This window comes from Rhyacophila brunnea, unplaced genomic scaffold (genome assembly GCF_057557595.1).
Source record: "Rhyacophila brunnea isolate RB1 unplaced genomic scaffold, BYU_Rbru_1.0 scaffold_12, whole genome shotgun sequence".
Lineage (NCBI taxonomy): Eukaryota > Metazoa > Arthropoda > Insecta > Trichoptera > Rhyacophilidae > Rhyacophila > Rhyacophila brunnea.
The window spans coordinates 44,300,061-44,323,767 of record NW_028232774.1 but is presented as its reverse complement, the minus strand read 5'-3'; the positions used below and the strand labels follow the sequence as shown (position 1 = coordinate 44,323,767).

Below are 23,707 nucleotides of genomic sequence, written 5' to 3'. Positions count from 1 at the left end.
TGAATCATATTATAAACTTGACAATTCTATGTATCAATAAATACTTTTTTTTGTACTTGATAGAAATACTGAATAAATATAGAATACTGAAATGTCATTCTGACATTTCATATTGATTTCCATAGTAACGCACGTATATATTATTAATTTAGTTTCTAGGACCCCCTTAGCAACCAATAATAGTGTTTTACCTTTTACGAAATTTTTCCGAAATAATTTTCCATACAAAACAAAATTAACTGAAAATGAATTCACTTCTGCTTAAAGATGGCTAAAAGTATTAAAAGAATGCATTTTAATCGTGTTCTGGTATATTCTAAAAGTTTTAAATGTCTAGCTAGTCGGGAAGTTAGTTAAAAATCTTCAATCGTCCAATACAAACCTGTGACAAACAAGAATTTTTTTTTACTGGACACACAAGAATACGGGCTAATAAAAACGTGGTAAAATAGTACAAAAAATAAAATATTATAACTATACCTATGTGTTTGCTATATTTTTAATACCTACCAAATGCCATGTCTTTTCTCCATGACATTTCATTGAAAAAAAGATGCCGTAGTTCAATCTATTTGAATCATTAATCGCGACCCGGGTTTCGCCTTTCCACATGTTCAGGCGCTATGTACTCACCAATCATACAAGTACCCTTGGTCGATAGTATTAATTTTCTAAATAGATAAATATATTTTTTTGTTTGTTTTGTTTTCTAACCCTTTTCATTAATCCTGACATTCTGACATGGCGCCTTTTTCAATACCAAGATTTTGGGATAAAGAAACAGTAAATATTACAAACTTGATTGGGTGAGCCAAGTGAAGAGGTGGACGGCAGATACCTGGGTGCTGGATGTATAAATACAGGTACATCAGTATATAGTGCCACCTTATGCACGGAAAAAGTGGCATACAATTATAATTTTAGTGGTATTAATTGTTTGCCAACATTGCAATAAGACAAGTATTGCAGCAAACAATTCCGATACACCTGTGAATGTTCTATAGTGCCACTGTATATTGCTTAACCTATAACTTACCATACAGTGATACTACGAGTAAGTACGACAAAAGTGATTCGAAGCTGTATTAGTAATGATTGCTAGCATTGAAACAGGTATTGTACCATACAATACTTATACCCACGTGAATCACCCGTGGTGCCACTGTAGAATGATATACCTATACAGGCCTTCACGCAGTAAAAGCTATAATAATATTATTAACATATTATTTTTGGTGGAATGGTGATTAGCCATTTTGTCAATCCATTGGGTCTTTCCTATAGATTAAACGGACACTGAACAAATTATTACAACATAGCTTTGCACGTCTGTAGAAAATATAAAGACATACTTTATGAATAAATTGTTTTTTCTAAGACTTGAGATGTGACTTTTCCTGTAAGTTATTGGCTCATAATGCAAATTCTGAGATTCAGTCGTTACAATTAATTTCTGTGAGAAGTTTAGACGAGCCTATTGTTGTCTTCTCTTATTATACACACATAGAGTCAAAGAAGGAAAAAACCATGAATACCTACAATATAACAGCTCTTAATTTTTGGAATTGGTAAATTTCCTTATCGGTCATCGGAATATATTTTAAATACTTATAATTATTATTGAAAATATATTCCGATAATCGATAAGGAAATTTACCAATTCCAAAAATTAAGAGCTGTTATATTGTAAGTATTCATGTTTTTTTCCTTCACTGATTGTACATGTGTGTATAATAAGAGAAGTCAACAATAGACTCGTCTAAACTTAAATTCAATCAATTATTGATTCATGGTTTTTAAACATGAAATCTGAAAACAAAATAAAGACAATGGTTTAATATATAACAAGAAACACACCTGGAGTTATCAGGTGCTAAAGTTCCTCCAATAGCAATCCACGCTGTGAACGCAGCACCAGTTAGAGCACCAATAACTGCCCCTTTTGTATTGGCCCACGGTACTAATACACCGAGTGCAAACAATGCAAAAATTGGAGCACCCAATACGCTGTGAACTTTATAAGTCATCTGAAACAATCATTAATAATAAAATATAATCATATAGAATACTTCATTATAATAAGTACCCATAGGAAGTATGATTATCTAGAAAAAAATAGAGAAGGTGTCATTCAAAACTGAAGGTATGTAGGTACTTATATTATTATATGCCATATAAAGTTAAATCAGGCTTAATTCTTTGGTTTCAGTACGGACATTTTTGATGATGGAGGATTAGCCATAATGACGGTTCCACGCGAGTATTTATGTGAAGTGGAACTAATTTAAAGTCAATTTAAGTACAAACATTGTATTAATTATAATATAACACCATATAATACGAGGGTGGGTCAATAATTCCTTAGAAAAAAGCATTAAAACAGTTTTTATTTTTGTATTTTTTTTTATTTCTCAACATAATCTCCTTGGAGCTCAATACACTTGGTTAGACGTTTCTCAATATTTTTAAAACCGTCAGAAAAATAAGTTTTCGGAAGGTCCTCAAAATAAGCATTTCTCCGATCGATGACTTCTTCATTTGAAAAAAAACGTTGTCCACTTAGCCATTTTTTTAAGTTTCGGAAAAGGAAAAAGTCACTGGGGGCTAAATCTGGCGAATACGGTGGGTGGTCGACCAATTCGAACTTCAATTCTTCAATTTTAGCCATTGATCGTAAACATGTGTGAACACGGGCATTGTCCTGATGAAAGAGGATTTTTTTCCTGTTTAAATGAGGCCGTTTTTCTTCAATTTTGTTTTTTAGCTGGTCCAATAAAGATGCATAATAATCCCTTGTTATTGTTTTTCCTTTTTCAAAATAGTCAACGAAAATAATTTCACGTGCATCCCAAAATACAGTAGCCATAACCTTACCAGCTGATTTTACGGTTTTCGCCTTCTTTGGACATGGTTTGCCTTCGCAATCCACTGCTTTGACTGTTCTTTCGTCTCGGGAGTATAGTGGTGTATCCATGTTTCATCTACAGTCACAAAGCGACGAAAAAATTCATCCGGATTGCGTTGCATGAGCGACAACAGGGCTTTAGAGGCCACCACCCTATTGCGTTTATTGTCAACTGTGAGCAAACGCGGCACCCATCTTGCAGAAATATTTTTCATGCCCAATTTGTCATGTAAAATAGAAATGACGCTACCTTTTGAGATCCCTGTAACCTCAATTATCTCACTCAACTTTAATCTTCGGTCACTTAACACCATATCGTGGATTTTATTGATCATTTCTGGTGTAGTCACCTCTACAGGACGTCCTGAGCGTGGTTCATCCTTTGTTGATGTACGACCACGTTTAAATTCATTTAACCAGTTATAAATAGTTGCAAGTGAAGGAGCAGATATGCCGTGAACTAAATCCAACTCATTTTTTATTTCCTTTGCTGTTAACCCTTTTATATTAAAGTGTTTAATAACAGCTCTAAACTCAATTTTCTCTATTTTCCATTTTTCCATTTTCCACAAGCAAATTTTTTTTTAAATGTACGAGAAACACACAACAACCCGACCAATCTGATTGAAACTTCGCAGCATACTGAATCGGTAGTGCCGCTGCATGAAAACAAACCGCTTACAGTACTAGTCGCGCCACCTGTCGGCTTTTCTAAGGACTTATTGACCCACCCTCGTATAATAGCATGTCCCATTAGCATAACTTCCAATAATACCACCCCCTGCAAAAATAAAACCTGCCGTAAATGATTTTATAAAAACCCATAATAAATTCCCGAATAGTGAAAATCTTATTAAGACACTGTAAATGTGAACACTTGAATTAGTTTTAATGGTATAAATACAGTTATTTTTATTGATTCTACGATTATTTAGTAATTGATGTTGACAGCTGTTTACATAGGAACGCTCTTTATTAAATTAACCACATAAGAACTTAGTTTTTTTTGATGTGCGCGAAACAAATTTAAGGATGATATATTATTGTCATGATAATAAGAAGTTTATCAGTAGTTTGATTTTACATTGCTTACATTTGTCTACCATTGTCTTGAACTATCTTCAACAATAGAATGGTTTAATTGAACACCCCCCCCGAATGCATATTTTAATAAACTATAATAATTTATATTAATTAACCTAGAATTCATGCACCATTTTATAGGCACTTGAGAATATGTATTTTTATTGAAAATGTCTTCTCTTGGATCCTGAGTACCCTTGCACTGCAGGGTCTTGCGAAGTGTAGTTTCGCCATTGGCCACGAGTTTAGTTTAGTTCAGTTAAATAGGAAATGTTCATGAATTGTTATTACTTGGTCAAATTTATTAAGAATATTATGACAATCAAAATAAGACTCGTCCATTTCTACGTGGGGTTAAAAAAATCACGAATTTTGAATTCAAGGCATGCGCTGAGATTTTTTGTGACGCAGATGACGCGACCAATTCATAAGGAAATTGAAAAGAATACCCGGAACAGTTCAAATTCGTCATACAAATACTAAATAAAAACAGAATCTTAAAAAGTTGCGAATTTCTCACATAAAATATTACCTAAACCATAACATCAGAGGAGCTCATAACAATCTCTATCAAAAAGGTATATTTTTAAACAAAAAAAAAAAAACATTAATAATTATTACGTACGAAAGTTGCTTAGGTGTTTTTGAACCTTTTGGACTCATTCAAATGGGATGTCCTCCGTCATCCTGTTCATAGCCCTGACCTGGCGCCGAGTTATTTCCTTATTTTTTTTCACCTGAAGCAACATTTGGCCGGAAAACGACCGACGCGGACGTGGAGGAGGATATGGGAACATTTATGAGCACGGCGGTGCCGGAGTTCTACTAGGGAATCGAGAACCTAGTGCCACGGCTCACCAAGTGCATCGATCGTAACAGGGACTACATCGAAAAATAGTGGAGATATGTATCTACCTAAAATATCGTATGCTTTTTTTGTAAAAATGAAATTTTCCTGATTTTTAAAATAATAAAGGTCATTAATTCTTGGACAACCCTCGTATCATCACATATTCTCGATAATAATTATTTTTATGGGGGGACATGCTCGTCGAAGGTCAAAATTCAGTTTTTATTGTATTTTCAAACCATGATCCTGGACACTCCTTAAACGTTGTAGATAATCTATTTATATAATTTTGAAGCCTTATTATCCTTTATAGTAATTTTAAACATTTAATGACTGCATAAAGTATTTTTGTTACATAAAATAGTATTCTTTTAAACCTCTCGCTCTAATGTTTTAAAATATAGTCATATTTCGGTACATAACTGTGCAGTGGTGTTAGGATTTTTTACATTTATTAATTTTTAAACTCATTTATAAAACTATAAGTATAATTTATTACGAGATAATTTTTGTAAAATATTCACGATAAAAAATTATATTGATAATCTCTGTGATCCCAAATTTGACAAGAATTAGGCATTTTATTATTCAAAAAATCGGCAAGATTACCACATTTGAAGATGATTCTAAAGATATTTATTATAAGCTATGTCTTTGACCATTCAAGTGTGATAAACATCTTATGAATAATGATTGCTTTATAATAATTATTGACCTAAGAATAAGGTAGTGTTTTTTTGAAATACGCCATTTCTTTTGTCATTCCCCAGTGGTTAAGCTACAACATACGGCCGTAACCGTAAATTGACAAACTATAATTGAAGTAGGGAGTAAAATGATATTAACGCGCGTGTTTGAACATGTACCGTTTAAAAAAAATAAAAAACAATTCGGTTAGGTACATGTTCAAACACGCGCGTTAACATAATTTTACTCCCTACTTTAATTACAGTTTGTCAATTTATGGCTACGGCCGTATGTTGTAGCTTAACCACTAGGGAATGACAAAAGAAATGGCGTATTTCAAAAAAACACTACCTTATTCTTATGTCAATAATTATTATAAAGCAATCATTATTCATAAGATGTTTATCACACTTGAATGGTCAAAGACATAGCTTATAATAAGTATCTTTAGAATCATCTTCAAATGTGGTAATCTTGCCGATTTTTTGAATAATAAAATGCCTAATTCTTGTCAAATTTGGGATCACAGAGATTATCAATGTAATTTTTTATCGTGAATATTTTACAAAAATTATCTCATAATAAATTATGCTAATAGTTTTATAAATGCGTTTAAAAATTAATAAATGTAAAAAATCTTAACACCACTGCACAGTTATGTACCGAAATATGACTATATTCTAAAACATTAGAGCGAGAGGTTTAAAAGAATACTATTTTATGTAACAAAAATACTTTATGCAGTCATCAAATGTTTAAAATTACTATAAAGGATAATAAGGCTTCAAAATTATATAAATAGATTATCTACAACGTTTAAGGAGTGTCCAGGATCATGGTTTGAAAATACAATAAAAACTGAATTTTGACCTTCGACGAGCATGTCCCCCCTTAAGGATGTGACAAGTACCTTTATGGTTTTCGTTATTTTTTTTATCACGGGGTAGGTCAAAACCATGTCAATGCGTAGGGTCTCCACGTCCATATACCCGCAAATGTGTGCTATATTAAATATTATGTTATACCTATGTGACTAATATCACAATTCATTTCGGGAATAACAACATTAGCTTTCATATAGAATTAAACACAATACCTATATGTGTGGCGTTAATAAAATAAGTAATACAATACAATAATTCATACTTATTAAACTTAATTGTATATTGGTCAAGACCAGTTTTGTTCGCTGAATGTTACAATACAATAGTTTTTCAATTGGCATAAGAGAGTTACCGACCCAATATGTGGCTTATTAAAATACTAGGTATATTATTTAGATTAGGTACCTACCGATAACACTTTTCCCATGTTTGCAATAATTGGAACAGTAGCCACTGCGAAACATCCTAGAATGAGCACAATTACTTTCATTATAATATTGGCTTTCCGTTCAGAAGTATCGTTCCTCTTTATGTAATCCTCGTATATCGTCCCGGACATTGTATTGAGGGCGGCTGAAAGAGAGCTAAAGATGCATTGTATGGCAGTGTAACTATTTATGTTAATAAGTTAAAATATAAAATTGAACTTTTACCTTAAAGCTGCACTGAATATTCCAGAAACAAAAAAGCCAGGAAGCATTGGAATGTATCCCATTTTATCCAAAACATAGTATGGATATATTTGGTCGGGTCGGGAAATAACCTTTAAAATAATTTATTTTCCAATATAAGAAACAAAATAATATTAATTTGATAATTATGAATTAATTCTACGAAGTCAGGTAAATTCTTAGCATTTTCCAGGGAGTCTGTAGAAGCTTTTTATACAAGATGGCTCGTAAGAACAGCTTACCGAATAATTTAATATTTGGTTTGAGTCTTTGCAACATGCAATCATGTCTATAATAAAGTTCATTCGTGTGTCGGGAGATGTCATTGTATTAATAACTGTATAAATAATGACATTGTAAAAGTTTTTTTGTTCATTATTATAACATAACACTATTGTAACTTTATCTATGATAATATAGTACTTGCTATATTGTTTAGGTAGCAACGTATTATATAATTTGTAACATATATTACCTTATTGGTAATTGGATCATCCTCATTGTATACTACATAGACTAGTACGCCACCATATACGCTCAGTGCTGTTAAAACCAATATCCCAAGCCAGTAGAAGAGCAAAACTCTGAAAACAAAACGACAAAAATATATGTACATAATTGTAGTACCTACTTAGTTATTTATAATCACATTCTTTCGTAATCTATGTTATTGTATGTGGATGTTAGATAATAAAACTTTGGTGCTCGATCGACAGGAGAAAATAATATGCCATATGACCTGTCGTAATTTGCTTAGTTTTGTAACAATTATTGTTATTTTCATTAAGGGGGATCCTATATAATATGCCAACAGAAAACCTAGCATAAAAATACGAAGCTTGCAATTTGAGAATTATTTTTGATAATTTAGAATTTTAACTGTGTTAATTAATAAATATGTATCTGAAAACATTAAAAAACTGGAAAAAGGAACTGTTGGTGGACCTTCTAATCGTAATAAAAAATACATGTTTCACACAAATATGTACTTATGGTAAACTCACTTATTGGCTTCTCGTTGAGTCGGTACTGATATGTATCTCTGAATATTCCCCTGAAGAGACGTCATATTTGATGAAATCGTGAAAAATGATCCAACAGTCATTATCCAAAAAGAGCTTCTTTGAAATGGGTTTGGATCCATACTAAAAGTATTACAATAATAATTATGGAAAATTATCGGTTAATTTATTAAATACAAATATGGTTGGTTTTGTTTTGATTATCATACATGAGCCACTAACTGGTTGGTGGTGACAGTTTATTATAAAAATAAATTTGTTAATGGAATAAATTTAGGCAAAGTCTTTAACTACCAGAGGCACCTAGCGGAAAAATACGAAGCTTGCAGTTTTAGACATATTTTTGATAACTTACAATTTATACTAGCTGACCCGGCGAACTTCATACCGCCTCAGAATCAATAATCTTGTGTTAACTTATTTGCTGAATTAAAATACTCAAAATGAATTAAGTTCAATAAATGTGCAAAAATCAGATCAACATGAAATAGATTAGATAGTTTTGGTTGGTTCAGATTTCGAAGCATGATAACTACCAAGTCAATCTTCAGTTGTAAATTGTGCGGTGGCAAGCCAGGCAGATCCAATAAGTTTAAAAATTCAGTTGGATAGTTGGTTGCTTCTTCTTCGTTTATTATACAGTCAATAGATTTGAAGGAATGCATTGGACCAACGATTTGATTTTGAATTTTGGAGTTTAAGTGATCCACATCTTTGTTCTTTGCCGCAAAAATTGCTCGTTCACTCAACCAATTGTGATTTTTGTGGTTAGCAATGATGTTTGGGAACACTTTGTTGATGAGGTCGTCCTTCGCTGAGACGAAATTAAAAAATTCGGCGGATACGAAATCAATCCGTTCGATTCGTCGACAGGAACACGGAGGTTACCGATAGTCAGCAATTGCTTAGAGAAATCGTCGGCAGATGGATCGTTTAGCAATGCAACTCGCATGTTCGTCGTCAGCCGAAGTTTCTTCACATAGCGCCACAGAGTCTATGATTTGAGGCAAGCGTTCATTTCCTCGGGAGCGGTCGATTTTGGAATGACTGGTAGTGTTTGGCAGAAATTGCCAGATAGTAGAATCATTGCGCCACCAAAACATCTTGAGTAATTGCGCAGATCTTTCATAGTTCGATTGAGTGCTGCCAATGCGCATTTGTGCGCCATTATGCATTCATCCCAGGTGATGATTTTACTTGCTACCAAAACTTTGGCCATTGCTGAGTGTTTCGCAATACTGCTTTGTCGGTGTTTCAGTCATTTGAAGGTTTAACGGCAATTTCAAGGCTGAATGAGCCGTTCGGCAACGTGGCCGCTATCCCAGAAGAAGCAACTGCTACAGAAATTTCGGATCTCGCACGAACAGTGGCCAAAATCAATGTCATGAGAAATGTCTTCCCAGTTCCACCAGGCGCATCGAGGAAAAATAAACCACCATTTCCATCATCAATTGCCTTCATTAACGTATCGTACACTTCCTTCTGTTTGGGGTTCAAAATTAGTACATTCGATCAAACCGATATGTTCAATGCATCTTGATCATATTCACGTTCACGTTCCAATTCTCGATTAAAAGCGTCATTCATTCCACGATCATTTGTTGGCATTCCTAACTTGACTAACAAACTGCCGCACATGAGATAACACATGTCTTTGATCAAAAGCAAAGCCTGGTTATGTATTTCCTCATTCACTTCGAGATCGGAATTCTCTGAACTGACACGAATTCGATGTAAAATGTCTTCTGACATGTCATCCTTGTACTTGTTCCACAGCTCAGGTGGATTTGATGGGAAGCATGTCGAAATAATGATAGCAAATAATGTGCGTATCTGACTTGGAGATGCAGAAACAAATGCTTTAGCGATTGTCATGTCCCAATGAGTATCGTTTTCAAGCAAATTGAGCTTTTGACATGCAGCACGAAATGTTGGGCACACTACACCATTGGCAGTTCGAAGTGATTCAAATGATGTCGGCCCACGAACATTTACCAGCAACAACCGCAAGTAGAATCATTCGCCATTCTTCAGATGAACTGTGCAAATGCGACCAAGAGCATCAGTAGAATGCACATCCGGGTGATCAGGAACCGCATCGCCTTGCTTCCGACGTTAAAATTTCTTCGATGAAGCGTTCCAAGTGTAATAACGTGGCATCTTAGAGTAGAACAACGTTCGTGCAAACGGATCGCTTTGGCAAATCGAAAAAAAACTGGTCAATGTTGGCGCTGGAGATATTTCAGCACGTTGAGCAACATTCGATGCGTTGAAATAAACTTGTTGACCATTCTCCAGATGCACCGCCAAATGTACAGCAGTGGGATGACGTTCATGAATGGGGAATGAGAGAATACGCCAAATTGCTTCATTGCAGCTCACATATCGACCAACTTTATAGTGCGTGATTTCATCGTTGGTATTGGGAGTTTGAACGCCAAAAACTACAATATCGCTGCCTTTGGTGACATATTTGCAGATGTATTTGATGGACTTCACTGAATTGCAAAACTCCACGTTGCAATGCGCCTTTAATGTTTTGGAAAAAAGTGGCAAATACGGAACAATCCAAGTGTTGTCGACCACGATATCGTTTCACTTCATTTTCGTTGTGATAGTTTTACCGTTATCATTGTGTGATCGACGCCGATACAGTGGATAAGCATCATTGGCAGTGATAGTCTCCGCCGTTAAACTTCATGGATAACGCTTGGAACACTTGCCGTCGACCATGCACGGTGATTGGGGGTTGATGGCGCCACACTGTTCAATGAATCATGTAAGAAATTACAACATCATGCAGGTCTGCATCGGTTTCGGGATCAGGAATCTCGGCACATATGATGTCATCTTTTTGGTCTGGTCGAATTCTTTCGACTCACCAAATAAGAATGTATGCATGCGGCAAGCTTTGTTTTTGTCATTCAATTGAATACATCCAGCATCGAGTATCCCCAAAGACGCGATGATTAACAATGTAGTTCATCAGCGACAGGATTTTTTGTTTAAACACACGTGCGGTGATGTCGTGCCGATCACTTGATGTTTGTCCGGGGAGTAGCAGTTGAACAATTTCTATTCATTTCGGATTTCATGTAAAGGTGATGAATAGATCTGGACGACCGTAATGACGAACATATGTCATTGCATCTTGCGCATATTCATGCATATGATGCGGGCTGCCAATGTACATCGCCGATAGAATAGTCAATCGACCAACATTAGCTGCATCTCCTTCCGTGCTGATTGCATCGCGTAAATGAATATACTCCTCCGATCGCAGTTTGGCTTGGTTCAACCGAATAAAAGTGAGGCGCTCCGTCTCGATTTTAAGCAATCGACGAAATCGCAGCAAATAGTTGTCAGCATTTTGACGAATCATCAAATGATAAACACTGGAAAATTAATCACATAATTCAAAATTACATAATGAAGCAGTTATCGATGCACACACAATCACGAATTTGATAACCTCACAAAGTGAACATCTTCGAAGGCAACTTACCGTTTGAAAATCACGATCGAAATAGCTATTTGCGCACCTAGCTGGTAATCGGCTCGATTATTCACGTAGATCGATTGTCGAATGAAGTTCGAATGATGGTTTTTGAAATTGGTAGGTAAATAATGAGCAATACCAGCAATGAGATCATGTAATTTTATCCTTGGCTTTATTTTTGGACGCTGTCGAAGAAGTAAAAAAGATTCAGGCAGGACAACTTCCTCCAAAATTCGCCGGAGTATACAACAAAGTCTTTCGGGATTATCTGAGGCTGAACTGAATCAACTGTCAAAGGATAGATAATACACAACGCCTTTCATTTGTTTGTTTGTTTCTTGTTTATTCTTTCTGTCATGTATCGTTGTATATGGATTTAAATTTTTTGTGATTTTCTTTTATTTTCGAATGCGCGAGGTCATTTTTCAAAATGTCAAAATGTATGAGAAAATGAATTGTCTTCATAATGTATTTTTTCCGTGATTTATCCGATATTTTAATAGTTATTCTGCTATTCCGAGCGGAGACAAATCTAACAAATTAAAGATCATAAAAATCGGTCCAGCCGTTCTCGAGTTATAAATGGTGTAACTAACCCGACTTTGTTTTATATATATAGATATAGATTAATTAATAATGAAAACATTAAAGAGAAAAATATTTTTTATTTTAAGTCAAAGATAAATGTTATAAAATGTGAATTTGTTAAAGGATCCCATCTTATTATTACATATTATATTTATGGTCATATTTATTATTAAAATTTAGATTATTAAGTTTTGTAATGAAGAGATTTTTGACTAACTCATAGTTTTAAAATTTTTTTATATTTATAAAAAAACATTGATTTTCTATAAAAAAAATTCAGATTATGGTTACGCATTCGCTGCTGAATAGATAATGAGATTTTAATTGCCCCCTTTAAAATGCACGTTAATTACATTGATCGGCCGCCTGGTCATTACGCGCCATGTGCGTCTTCCGCTTCCAAAGTATTAAACCCTGACAGCTAAAATTATTAAACATGGAAACATGCTTTGCCTACTGATTCCCTGAATGCTGGTTGTCCAAATTCGAAAGAAAATAAAATAAATTGCGGGGCGCGGGTTTACACGTCATGCACGAGGCGCCGATCGCGACCGACTGAATTGTAAATTGTAAAGCGCTACTTTTGTGACTATTCTACCACGTCTTTATTAGCTCATATTCTTGTTTGTCCAGTACAATTTTTTTCTTATTTGTCCAAGATTTGTATTGGACGATTGAAGATTTTTAACTAACTTGCCGACTAGCTAGACATTTGAAACTTTTAAAATATATCAGAACACGACGACAATGCATTCTTTTAATACTTTTGGCCATCTTTAAGCAGAATTGAATTCATTTTCAGCTAATTCTGTTTTGCATGGAAAGTTATTTCGGAAGAAAATCGTAAAAAGTAAAACACTATTATCGGTTGCTAAGGGGGTCCTAGCAACTAAATTATTAATATATACGTGCATTACTATGGAAATAAATATGAAATTTTAAAATGACATTTCAGTATTCTATAATATTTATTCAGTATTTCTATCAAGTACAAAAAAAGTATTTATTAATATATAGAATTGTCAAGTTTATATGATTCAACAGAAAATTTAAAAAAGTGGTATATAAAAAGTTCTTTTTATCTTGTAATTAGTTTCCGCTATTGTTACCGCTGTGCCTATGCTATTTTTCGTAACGAACCCGCCCGGGAGGTCAAGACAAAAGCATGTATCCATGCTAAAATATAAATGGGTATAAATGAAATCCTTTTTCTTTATATATATATAATCTCTATATATATAAAAATCTCGTGTCACGATGTTTGTGGTCGAACTCCTCCGAAATGGCTCGACCGATTTTTATGAATTTTTTTATGTATATTTGTTAGGTATGAGAATAGGTCAACAAGTATATTTCATACCGCTAGGTGATTAGGGTATCTCTATCCAGAAAAATTTTCTTTTATTATTTTGACAATTTTTTTTTGTATTTTTTTTATTATTTGGCATAAAAAATACATATAACCCCAAATTTTCACCCTCCTACCCCTACCCTCCCATTTTTTAATCGCGATTTTATTATTTTTGTATGAACAAATTTAACCGTCGTTCGTATTTCAAACAGAACGAAATTATTTATGTTGTTGAATGACAGATGGCGCTACGTCCGAGAAGAATTCAAGAGAAGCGTCGCGTCATTTTGACATTTCATTCGGCATACCACAATGCATTGCGTGCAAAATTTTGTACGATTTATTTTATTTATCTATTTTTATGTGCGTGTATTACAGTGCACAATGCCAGCAAGACGCAAGGGGGGCCATTTGGGCCATCAAACGAATAAAGCAACAAACATGCGAAATAGTAGAGCAGAAAGAACAGACGAACAAATCCAACAAGGTAACAAAATCGTGCTTAAGCATGTCGCAATTGCGTGCATCTCAATCACAAGAGGCACGAGCTGAACAAAATCAACAACGACAATTGGAACGGAGCCAAGCGCGCCGGTTCGTAGTTAACACACGCAGAGCAAATGACCGACAACGCCAACAAGTACATCGAACATTTACATCCGCTTCGTTCCTTCGTCTCGCATTCGAGTACGAGCCAGATATTGAATATTCCGCTCATCCGAAAGTGCTGATTGGTGCTATGGACAAAGAATGTCCCCATTGTCATGCGCTCAAATTCAAACATGAGTCAGCCGGGATGTGTTGCGCATCAGGAAAAGTGCAACTACCAGAAATTGAGATACCACCAGAACCATTGAACGGCTTGCTCATCGGCACGGTTCCAGATTCAAACCTGTTCCTGAAGTCCATTCGCACATTCAAATCATGCTTTCAAATGACTTCGTCCGGAGCAACAGAAATAGTTCACAATACTGCGGCAAATGGTCAACAATTCCATTCTACGTTCAAAATCAAAGGCCAAGTATACCACAAAGTAGGCTCATTGCTGCCAATGCCAAACGAACCACATACATTTTTACAAATCTACTTCATGGGCGGTGAGGACATCAATCATGTGGATGCACGTTGCGGCTACAATAGCCTCAATTCACCTAATGCCAGGCTCATCGTCGGCGAACTGGACGCCCTGTTGAATGAGCACAATGAATTATTGAAATTCTTCAAAGCACACATGCACCAATTGCAAAGTGACAATCACGCTATTGTCATCAATCCTGATAAAACACCAGCTGGAGAGCACGTACGTCGATTCAATGCGACTGCTGTTGACGACATTGCTGGAATCATGGTTGGCGACCGCACATCGACGCGAAAAATCGTGATTCGAAGAAGAAACAATAATCTGGAGTTCATCGCTGACACACACCGTTCATAGGACGCTCTCCAATATCCGCTAATTTTCTGGAAGGGACAAGACGGATATTGCATAAACATTAAACAACGAGATCCTGTCACAGGTAATTCATTCATTATGAACATCATTACTCATTTTGAATTGAGAAAATGAATGGTTGATGTTTTTTTGTTTTTATCGGCGGTCATCGTCTACAGCGCTCTATTCCTCTTTCTGTCATAGATCCCATCCCCACACACTTACGATACATTCATTATTTTTTATTTAACAACCAAAATATTCACTAGAAATAATTTATATGGCAGAACAACGTTTGCCAGGTCAGCTAGTTTATATATAATATACTTGAGTGTTTAATCTGATTAATGCCATGCATAATAATGTGGCAGCAGATATGGCAACACCGGCGGCAGGCGGAAAATATGAGTAGAAAACCATAGCAACCAAAATCAACAACCATAACCATAGATACAAGACCGATCGCAACGAACATGAAACGAATTATTACTGTCATTTCATTACTATTATAATAATATACAATCATATAAAGACTTGAACATTATAACGATTATTCTAAAATAATACAGGGACCTATTATGCAATCATTCGATCAATCACTCCCTATCAATTAGAGGAGATTCGGAATAAACTATTCCCGAAAGTATGTTTGTAACTAACTAACGTACAATGTAAAATTCAAATCGCAAAATTATCCGATTGTTTTGTTTGTTGTGTCGATCGATCGTGTGCGAATGGAAATCGTGATGACGTGATAACTGATGAATGATGATAACGATAACCGACTTGAAATAAACAGGTAAGTGTAAGTGTTAATACTTATCAAAATAATAAGTTAACAGTCTCTCTCGCTGGCTTGCTTCCACGAGTTGATTATTTATTATAGTCATTGACATTATTATTGGATCCATTGAAGGATTAATGAAAATATTTTACGCATAGATAATCCAAACAACAAACAAAATGTAATAACTGTGAATGTAAATGTAATGTCATATTATTTTCTTTTTCTTTTTCAGGTGCATATTACCTATATTAATTTTGGGTTCGATTTGTAACTGACTGCGTATGACTTATTATTCTAATTACCTACAAAATAATAATAAAATTATTTACAGATCGATTCTAATTTTTATCCTATCATCATTCGTGGCAAGCGTGTGTCAGTGAGTTAGCTAGTTTATATTATTATGTCAGTTGAAGTTGTAAATTATCAAAAAAATATCTCAAATTGCATGCTTTGTATTTTTCCGCTAGGTGCCTTTGGTAGGTAAAGACTTCGCCTTGAGGGGGGAGTGTTGTGCTATTCGAGGAATCTAGCAAAAGAATCAGATAGGTAATTTACGGCAATACGTAGGTATAAAAAAGTCATTAAAATTAATATTTTAATAGTTTAAATATAAATTACAGTAAATAAACCTAAATTGTGCGCGTTTTTTTATTATTAAGTACGTACAGATTATTTTATCATAGGATATAATATTATGGTTATTAAAATGATCTTTTGAAGATTTCAAAGACATTTTTGAATAATTAATAGGTAGATAAGTAGTTTTAGTGTATTTTGAATCTTCTTAAAAACCTCATTTTTTATAGATAATAAAAATGTGGGTTGAGACTTGCTATCCTTATTATTTATTTTAAAATCGTACCACATGTTTGATTTTGTTTGATTTAAAAAAAAAACTTCGTAGCAATACGATCTTCATTAATTATTTGAGAATTTAGATTTTTTCTAATCTTTGCATATTGGCACAATTAACTTTAAAAAGTATCGGTTGATGTTTATGAGTATGATAAATCATTTTTTTTGTAATTAATAATGTATTATAATATTATAAGGTAGCAAACTAAATGCGATATTAAAAAAAAACTAACTTGAATAATTGAAGTTTGTTCCCATTATTAGCAATTTCATACACCTGTGAAAATCCTCCAGCATTTACTGTACCAATTATCACAATCGCGGTGCAGACAAAGATCGTTATAACAGTCTGTAGTAAATCTGTCCATATTACTGCTTTCACACCACCCTGTAGAAATAATTTGCATGTCAATATAATAGGACTAAAACTAAACACTGAAATAATTACAAGATAAAAAAACTTTTTATATACCACGTTCTTAAATTTTCTGTTGAATAATATAAACTTGACAATCCTATGATTTAATAAAAACCTTTTGTTGTACTTGAGAGAAATACTGAATAAATATAGAATACTGAAATGTCATACTGACATTTCATATTGATTTCCTTGGTAACGCACGTATATATTAAAATTTAGTTGTTAGGACCCCCTTAGCAACCAACAATAATAACTTACAATACAAAACAGTATTAACTGAAAATGAATAATTTAATTCTGCTTAAAAATGGCTAAAAGTATTCAAAGAATGCATTGTCGTCGTGTTCTGATATATTCTAAAAGTTTCAAATGTCTAGCTAGTTGGGAAGTTAGTTAAAAATCTTCAATCGTCCAATACAAATCTTGGAGAAACAAGAGAAAATTTGTAGTGGATAAACAAGAATACGAGCTAATAAAAACAAGGTAATAATATTATATTGTATATAAATAAATATTTTAGAAACTAAAATTAATTTATTTTTCTACATTGTAAAATCAATTGCATACAGCGTAGTATATTGATAATTGCTGTACCTCGTCGTAGAAAAAAAAACTATCAAATATGTGAATAATTTATTTATAGTTATATACATAATATATACCACTTACAATCATTGTGTAAAAAATGCAAACTACTGATACGCCAACAGATATATAGTAGATATTTACTCCAGTAACTGAAATTTAAAAACGTGTCATATTATCAATAGGAAGAGAAGAAAAATTTACAATCAAATTATGGGTAACTAAAACATATTTAATTATAATGTCTACTATTTTATAGTACGTATTAAAATTTACATAGCGAATATTCATTTCATAATCAATATATTTGAGATATTTCTTTAAATTTTAGAATAAAAGTTTCTGTATATTTTCACAACCCTCCATATCAATCCATGTGCTTATTTTTGTTTACCCTTCACAATATCCTTCAGTACAGGGATATTTACAAAGTTTATTATATTACGTGGGTAAACGTATTTTAATTGGTTGAATTTGATTTTGTACAGAAGCGGTCGAGTCACTCCTGTTTATTTTATAAATACTTTATTTATGAACAATAGCTATAATGGTGTAGTGTGCTATATATATTAATGATATTTAGATAATGCGGTATAATATTAATATCCACAACAATAATTATTTTAAGTTGATAGCTTTTTCCATTATATCATATTTTATTAAGACATAAAAAATAAACAGAATGTGTACCTACTTACTTGTTTATATATTTTAGAAACAGGGTGAAAATAAACACGATCTTGCCTCTTTCTATAAGTGAAATATGTGTGTAAACATATATTTTACTTATAACCATTTTAGTTAGTTATATTTTTGATATTGATGTTATAACCAAAATAGCCGTCGATAAAAGAGTAATTGCATAAAATATTATATTATTTGAATTAATATTATGTACCACTTAATGCTAACTTAATTTTTAAAATATTTGGATGGTTATACCCAGTAAAATAGGTCTTACCTTGATTAAGGACAAGTGCCGGTATGTAAATATATTGGGGTAGTAAAAAAATCATGATCGCTAGGTAAATTAGGGATGCCATACTTCGAACACCTCTGCAAAATCTCATTTCAAGATACTGTAATAAAAATGATGACATACCAAGTTATAGTTTTAACACGGGTAATGCAACCTATAAACATGAATCAATATTGATTGAAAAGTCATAATTATATTTTATAAGATGTATGTATTTTTTTCAGAGCAACCGTATACTGAGCTACAAAAACAGATGTTTGTGACGGATACTGGGTGTGCGGCAGTATGACTTTAGGAGCAACGACGAGATAAGAGAGCGCACCAAGCAGCCTCTCATTACGCTGAGTGAAGAGGCGACGTTGGACCTGGCTCGGCCAGGTGCTGCGGATGCCAGAAGAGAATTTTAACCTGACTTGCATGTTCTTCAAGCCAACCGGATTCCAGTGTCCTGGAAGGCCGCAATATACTATCTATAGAGTGTATACCGTGGAGCTACGGGATGCTAATTTGACATGGAATGATGCAAGAAGACTGGCGAGCAACAGGGATTCTTGGAGGCGCCTCGTGGTGTCTATATGGCCGAAGAAGTATTTTTTCTTTAAAAAAATATTAAAACTGTTTGTTTTCCTTGGTAATTATGTAAAAATTATGTTTCAGTCCCCTAGTTACCTGAAGTATACCCAAAACAGGGACCGCATACCTCTTTGGATTCATATAGTTTTTAGCTGTTTTAGCCACCTACTCAATTGAGAGGCTATTCAATTGAGAGGATATGTTCTGTCGGCCAACTGACGACTAATATTTGTTACTATTCTCGAAGAAGATCGTTCGAAACTCGCGAAACTCTGAGAATAGAAGATATAATTTGATGACACGAAATCGTATTAATCGGCTTTGTTAGCCTTAGTCAAGAGAGGTGCAGATAACTCAATCTGAGATGCCGCGAATATATCCATCACAGTGGCATCCAAAATTATGCATCTTGGCTATGCTTATGCTATGGACTATCAAATAAGTTTTAATGCAAGGGATATCAGTTACCTCATAGGAGCTGGTCATGTTTACATTAAAGTAGACAGGTATGAAGAAATGGGAGACACACCAGCAGATGAGGAGTAGCGTCGGAGCAATTAAAAAGTACGAAATCCCTTCAGAATAAACTTCCGATGGTACTCCGATCAGTGTTATTCCCGAAATTTGGCTGAAAAGGTGTGGATCAATTTTACTTTAGGCACACATTTTATGTCAAGTATCATAATAATTAAACCCTAACGCTTAGTGTATTTAAAATTCTACAGATCTGCGCTTCAGTCACTGGAGCCAAAATTTTCACAATATTCGTATTATTATTGTACAAATTAATCACTGTATTTTTACAGTATAGATATAATTATACTTATGTGTGTTCATCTGAATTATAACACTAAAATTTCATTCAAATCCAATATATTATGATCTGATATCTCTCGTCAGCGTAATTGACACACTTATTCAAGGACATATGTTGAAAAGGTTTTTATGCAAAGATGATATCCAGAAGAAGAACCGAGAGTCCAATAATGAGTGGTATGACTGTGTATATTGAGACACTTCCATAGATACGGAAGTGGATGGAGCTTGCAATAGACAGAGAGGAAATAACTATGTTTTCTGGAAGCTGCATCACAATGTGCTGTAGTGCCGATGATGATAATGAAATCAAAATGGATACGGAGGTATTTACATTTTTTTTGTTTAATAATATTATTATAATGGCTTTCCGCATCTATGAAATGTGTAAGTATATTAGGCCGTATGTGGGCGTACCGCAGGCACAAGGCATAGGATTTGTGATAACTGAGTACCTAAGTATTAAATGAGTACTAATATAAAGATGGTAGGTACATTCTCATAAGGGGGGACATGCTCGTCGTAGGTCAAAATTGAGTTTTTATTGTATTTTCAAACCATGATCCTGGACATTCCTTAAACGTTATAGATAATCTATTCATATAATTTTGAAGCCTTATTATTTTTTATATTTATTTTTAACATTTGATGACTGCATAAAGTATTTTTGTTACATAAAATAGTATTCTTTTAAACCTCTTGCTCTAATGTTTTAGAATATAGTCATATTTCGGTACATGAATGTGCAGTGGTGTTAAATTTTTTTACATTTATTAATTTTTAAACGCATTTATAAAACCATTACTTTAATTTATGACGAGATAATTTTAGTAAAATATTCACGATAAAAAATTATATTGATAATCTCTGTGATCCCAAATTTGACAAGAATTTGGCATTTTATTATTCAAAATATCGGCAAGATTAACACATTTAAAGATAATTTTAAAGATATTTATTATAAGTTATATTTTTGAGCATTCAAGTGTGATAAACATTCTACGAATAATGATTGCTTTATAATAATTATTGACCTAAGAATAAGGTCTGCTTTCACGTACTATAGTTTCCAATTCTGATATTCTTAAAACTTGAATTTGTATGCACCCGTTAATTACATGTGTGGCTGCATGACCTATTTTGGGTGAAAACTGTTTCCTCATGGCAGGGTCACCAGGCACCAATAGCAAGGGCTTTGTGGCTGGTCAATGCAATCCCTAGAGATGTAGACATTTATAGCGATGCAATATGTATTTTGTTTTTAAAATTCTATTTATTGTTTGATTTGTATTTTTCTTTTGCAATAAAATATTTTTTTGGTTTGTTTTATTTCTCCAGTAATTTGATTTACATGTACTTTTTATTCTAAATGTCATGTTGTGAACTTCTTGAATTAATAATTTGTTATGTACCTACTCAATGTGTTTTTTTTACAAAAATAAATAAATATTGGCAAGAATAATAATGACAGAATTAAGTACTATGTTTAGTATTTTTTTATATATCTCACCTTGCAACTAAGGAAAAAGCCACAGGGATCGCTTTCATGGTCTTCCCTCCCAACAAGTACTCGGACGTTGTTTTCTGTTTACTGCCAAAGCACCCGAAATACACGCCAATCATGACAGAGGACAAGAGCATCGAGAAGAAGATGCCATAATCCGTCCAATCGAAGATGGCATCCCCGTCGCCATCTGATAATCCGCCTAGTGTTGTCTTATTTCCATTATTCATCCCAGTATAGGATTCGAACAGCTTTTGTCAAGTGGCTATTGTTTTTTTGCTGAAAGAAATTGGTATAGTGTGGTCAGAAATAGAGGTTTAAAGTAAAAAAAAACTTTTTGTTAATTACATTACTATATACATAATTTTGAAAACACTCATGAGAAAATAATATAGCCAATAGAAAAAATCTTTTTTGAAAAAAGTAACACCCGACAGGTATCGAACCTGCGTCTCTTGGGTATCGCGTCCTATGCATTACCACTATGCCACGACTGCCATGCCTAATTGCGACAAATTTTAACTATTGGCCTTTTTAATACCTTTATGTTACCTAAATACACAAACGTACAACACACGTTATTTTTTTTGTAGATTTTGGAAAACAAGAGTTAACACTTACCATAAAATAATATAAGTATTTTACATAAAAGACTTGTCACTATTTATTTTTATAGTTATATAATTGTTTTCACTATTTTGACTAAAACACAATAATGACTTGTAACGTCTTCGATATACAGCATTCAATTGGTATTGTCTCTCTAGCGCTTCTTATGTAGGTACATCACGTCATGTGTACTCACCAAAGCTGGTAATGCAAAGGAGGTAACCGAAGACTGCATTAGTCATATTGTTTGTATAGGGCACATCAGCACATTTTTCATAGTATACGACAACCGGATGTGACTCGCTACGGAGATAAGATTATTGTCTAGCCATCGCGAGTAGATATATAAAGGTATGTATGAGAGGGCCCTAGTACCTTGTCTATTATCTTATTGTGTCCACAAGTGCTTTTCGTGTATCTACTCATAGCCTTACGTATAGGTCTACATACGTAATTTACGCCTTAAATAATATTATAGAGTTAAGATTGAAAGATCTCGAGATAAAGTAAGATAAATGTCGTGACTAAAGACGTTCAAGATTGAACTGTGAAATCAGGTGACGAGGTGCCGAGGAATTTTTCGAATTATAATTAAGTTATTAAACTTAAGTTATTAAATTAATTAAGTTATTAAACCATAGCAAATATTGAAAAATAAATAAACAATATTATTGCTATACTGTTACTATACATTTTATCGATTATTTCTGAACATGCTCCGCATTTTTATTGATCGCAAGCCACTGGTCTTCAAGTATACATAGTATTTTGATTCGGGTTTATAATGGTGAAAATCTTTAAAAAACGACACACAAAGATAGATTTTGATTAACAACATGTAATCGAATTTATTTATTTTATCAGAGACACATTTTATATTGATCGTACCATAATCATAATTATTAGTCCGGGTCGTTCCACTACTGGATGGAGGTTTCCTCATAGCTCCCTCCACCTTTCTCGGTGTCTTATTGACCACCGCTATAATATTGCAGGACAATAAATATTTAATGATTATATATTTATTGAGCAGGTAGGTATGTGATTTGAATTTTACATTAGTTAAAACTATATTATTTGCATATAAAGTGTTATTTGTTATGATGGAATCAAATAAATTCGCATTCAATTTTAAAACAACGTGACTCGTCGATATTTAAACATTATTATTTTTAAAACAAAATGATATCATTGAGTCTATATACTGTCTTATCGACCGCTAAAGTGATAAATATTACCAAACTTAGGATAGGTTTGTATCAAAGTATTAGCACTTATTGTAACAATTACAATAAGTTGGTTGTAATTTTTGCAATAAGTGCTATATTTTAACAGCAAATCTCTTCTAGTATAGAATAGACCTACATAAGTAGTAATTAATGATTGCAAATTAAAATACAAGCTTTTAATATAAATAGCTCGAGAAAAACCATTATTTCGTTGAATAATCCACCTGAATTTTATAAAGATCAGGACCGTCTGATGTACCTACCTTTAAAATATAATTTATAACCAATCCTGATGAATGTTAAAATATTATGTGGATGTATATTAATTATTATCTATATTTACTAATCGTATAATACGTATAAATTTACAGCTA

At 33.4% G+C, this 23,707-nt stretch overlaps 1 protein-coding gene across 1 annotated transcript; it reads right to left on the bottom strand.

Moving 5' to 3' along the window:
• Positions 1 to 363: 363 nt before the first annotated feature.
• Positions 364 to 21,725, bottom strand: LOC147078199 (sodium-coupled monocarboxylate transporter 2-like). The gene is made up of 11 exons (XM_085940185.1): positions 21,502 to 21,725; positions 19,644 to 19,803; positions 18,585 to 18,702; positions 17,708 to 17,775; positions 16,851 to 17,005; positions 8,085 to 8,225; positions 7,556 to 7,664; positions 7,063 to 7,172; positions 6,819 to 6,993; positions 1,858 to 2,027; positions 364 to 382 (listed from the first exon to the last, which is right to left on the bottom strand). The coding sequence occupies exons 1-11, from the start codon at positions 21,723 to 21,725 to the stop codon at positions 364 to 366; spliced, it is 1,449 nt and encodes a 482-aa protein (XP_085796311.1).
• Between the last annotated feature and the right edge of the window lie 1,982 nt (positions 21,726 to 23,707).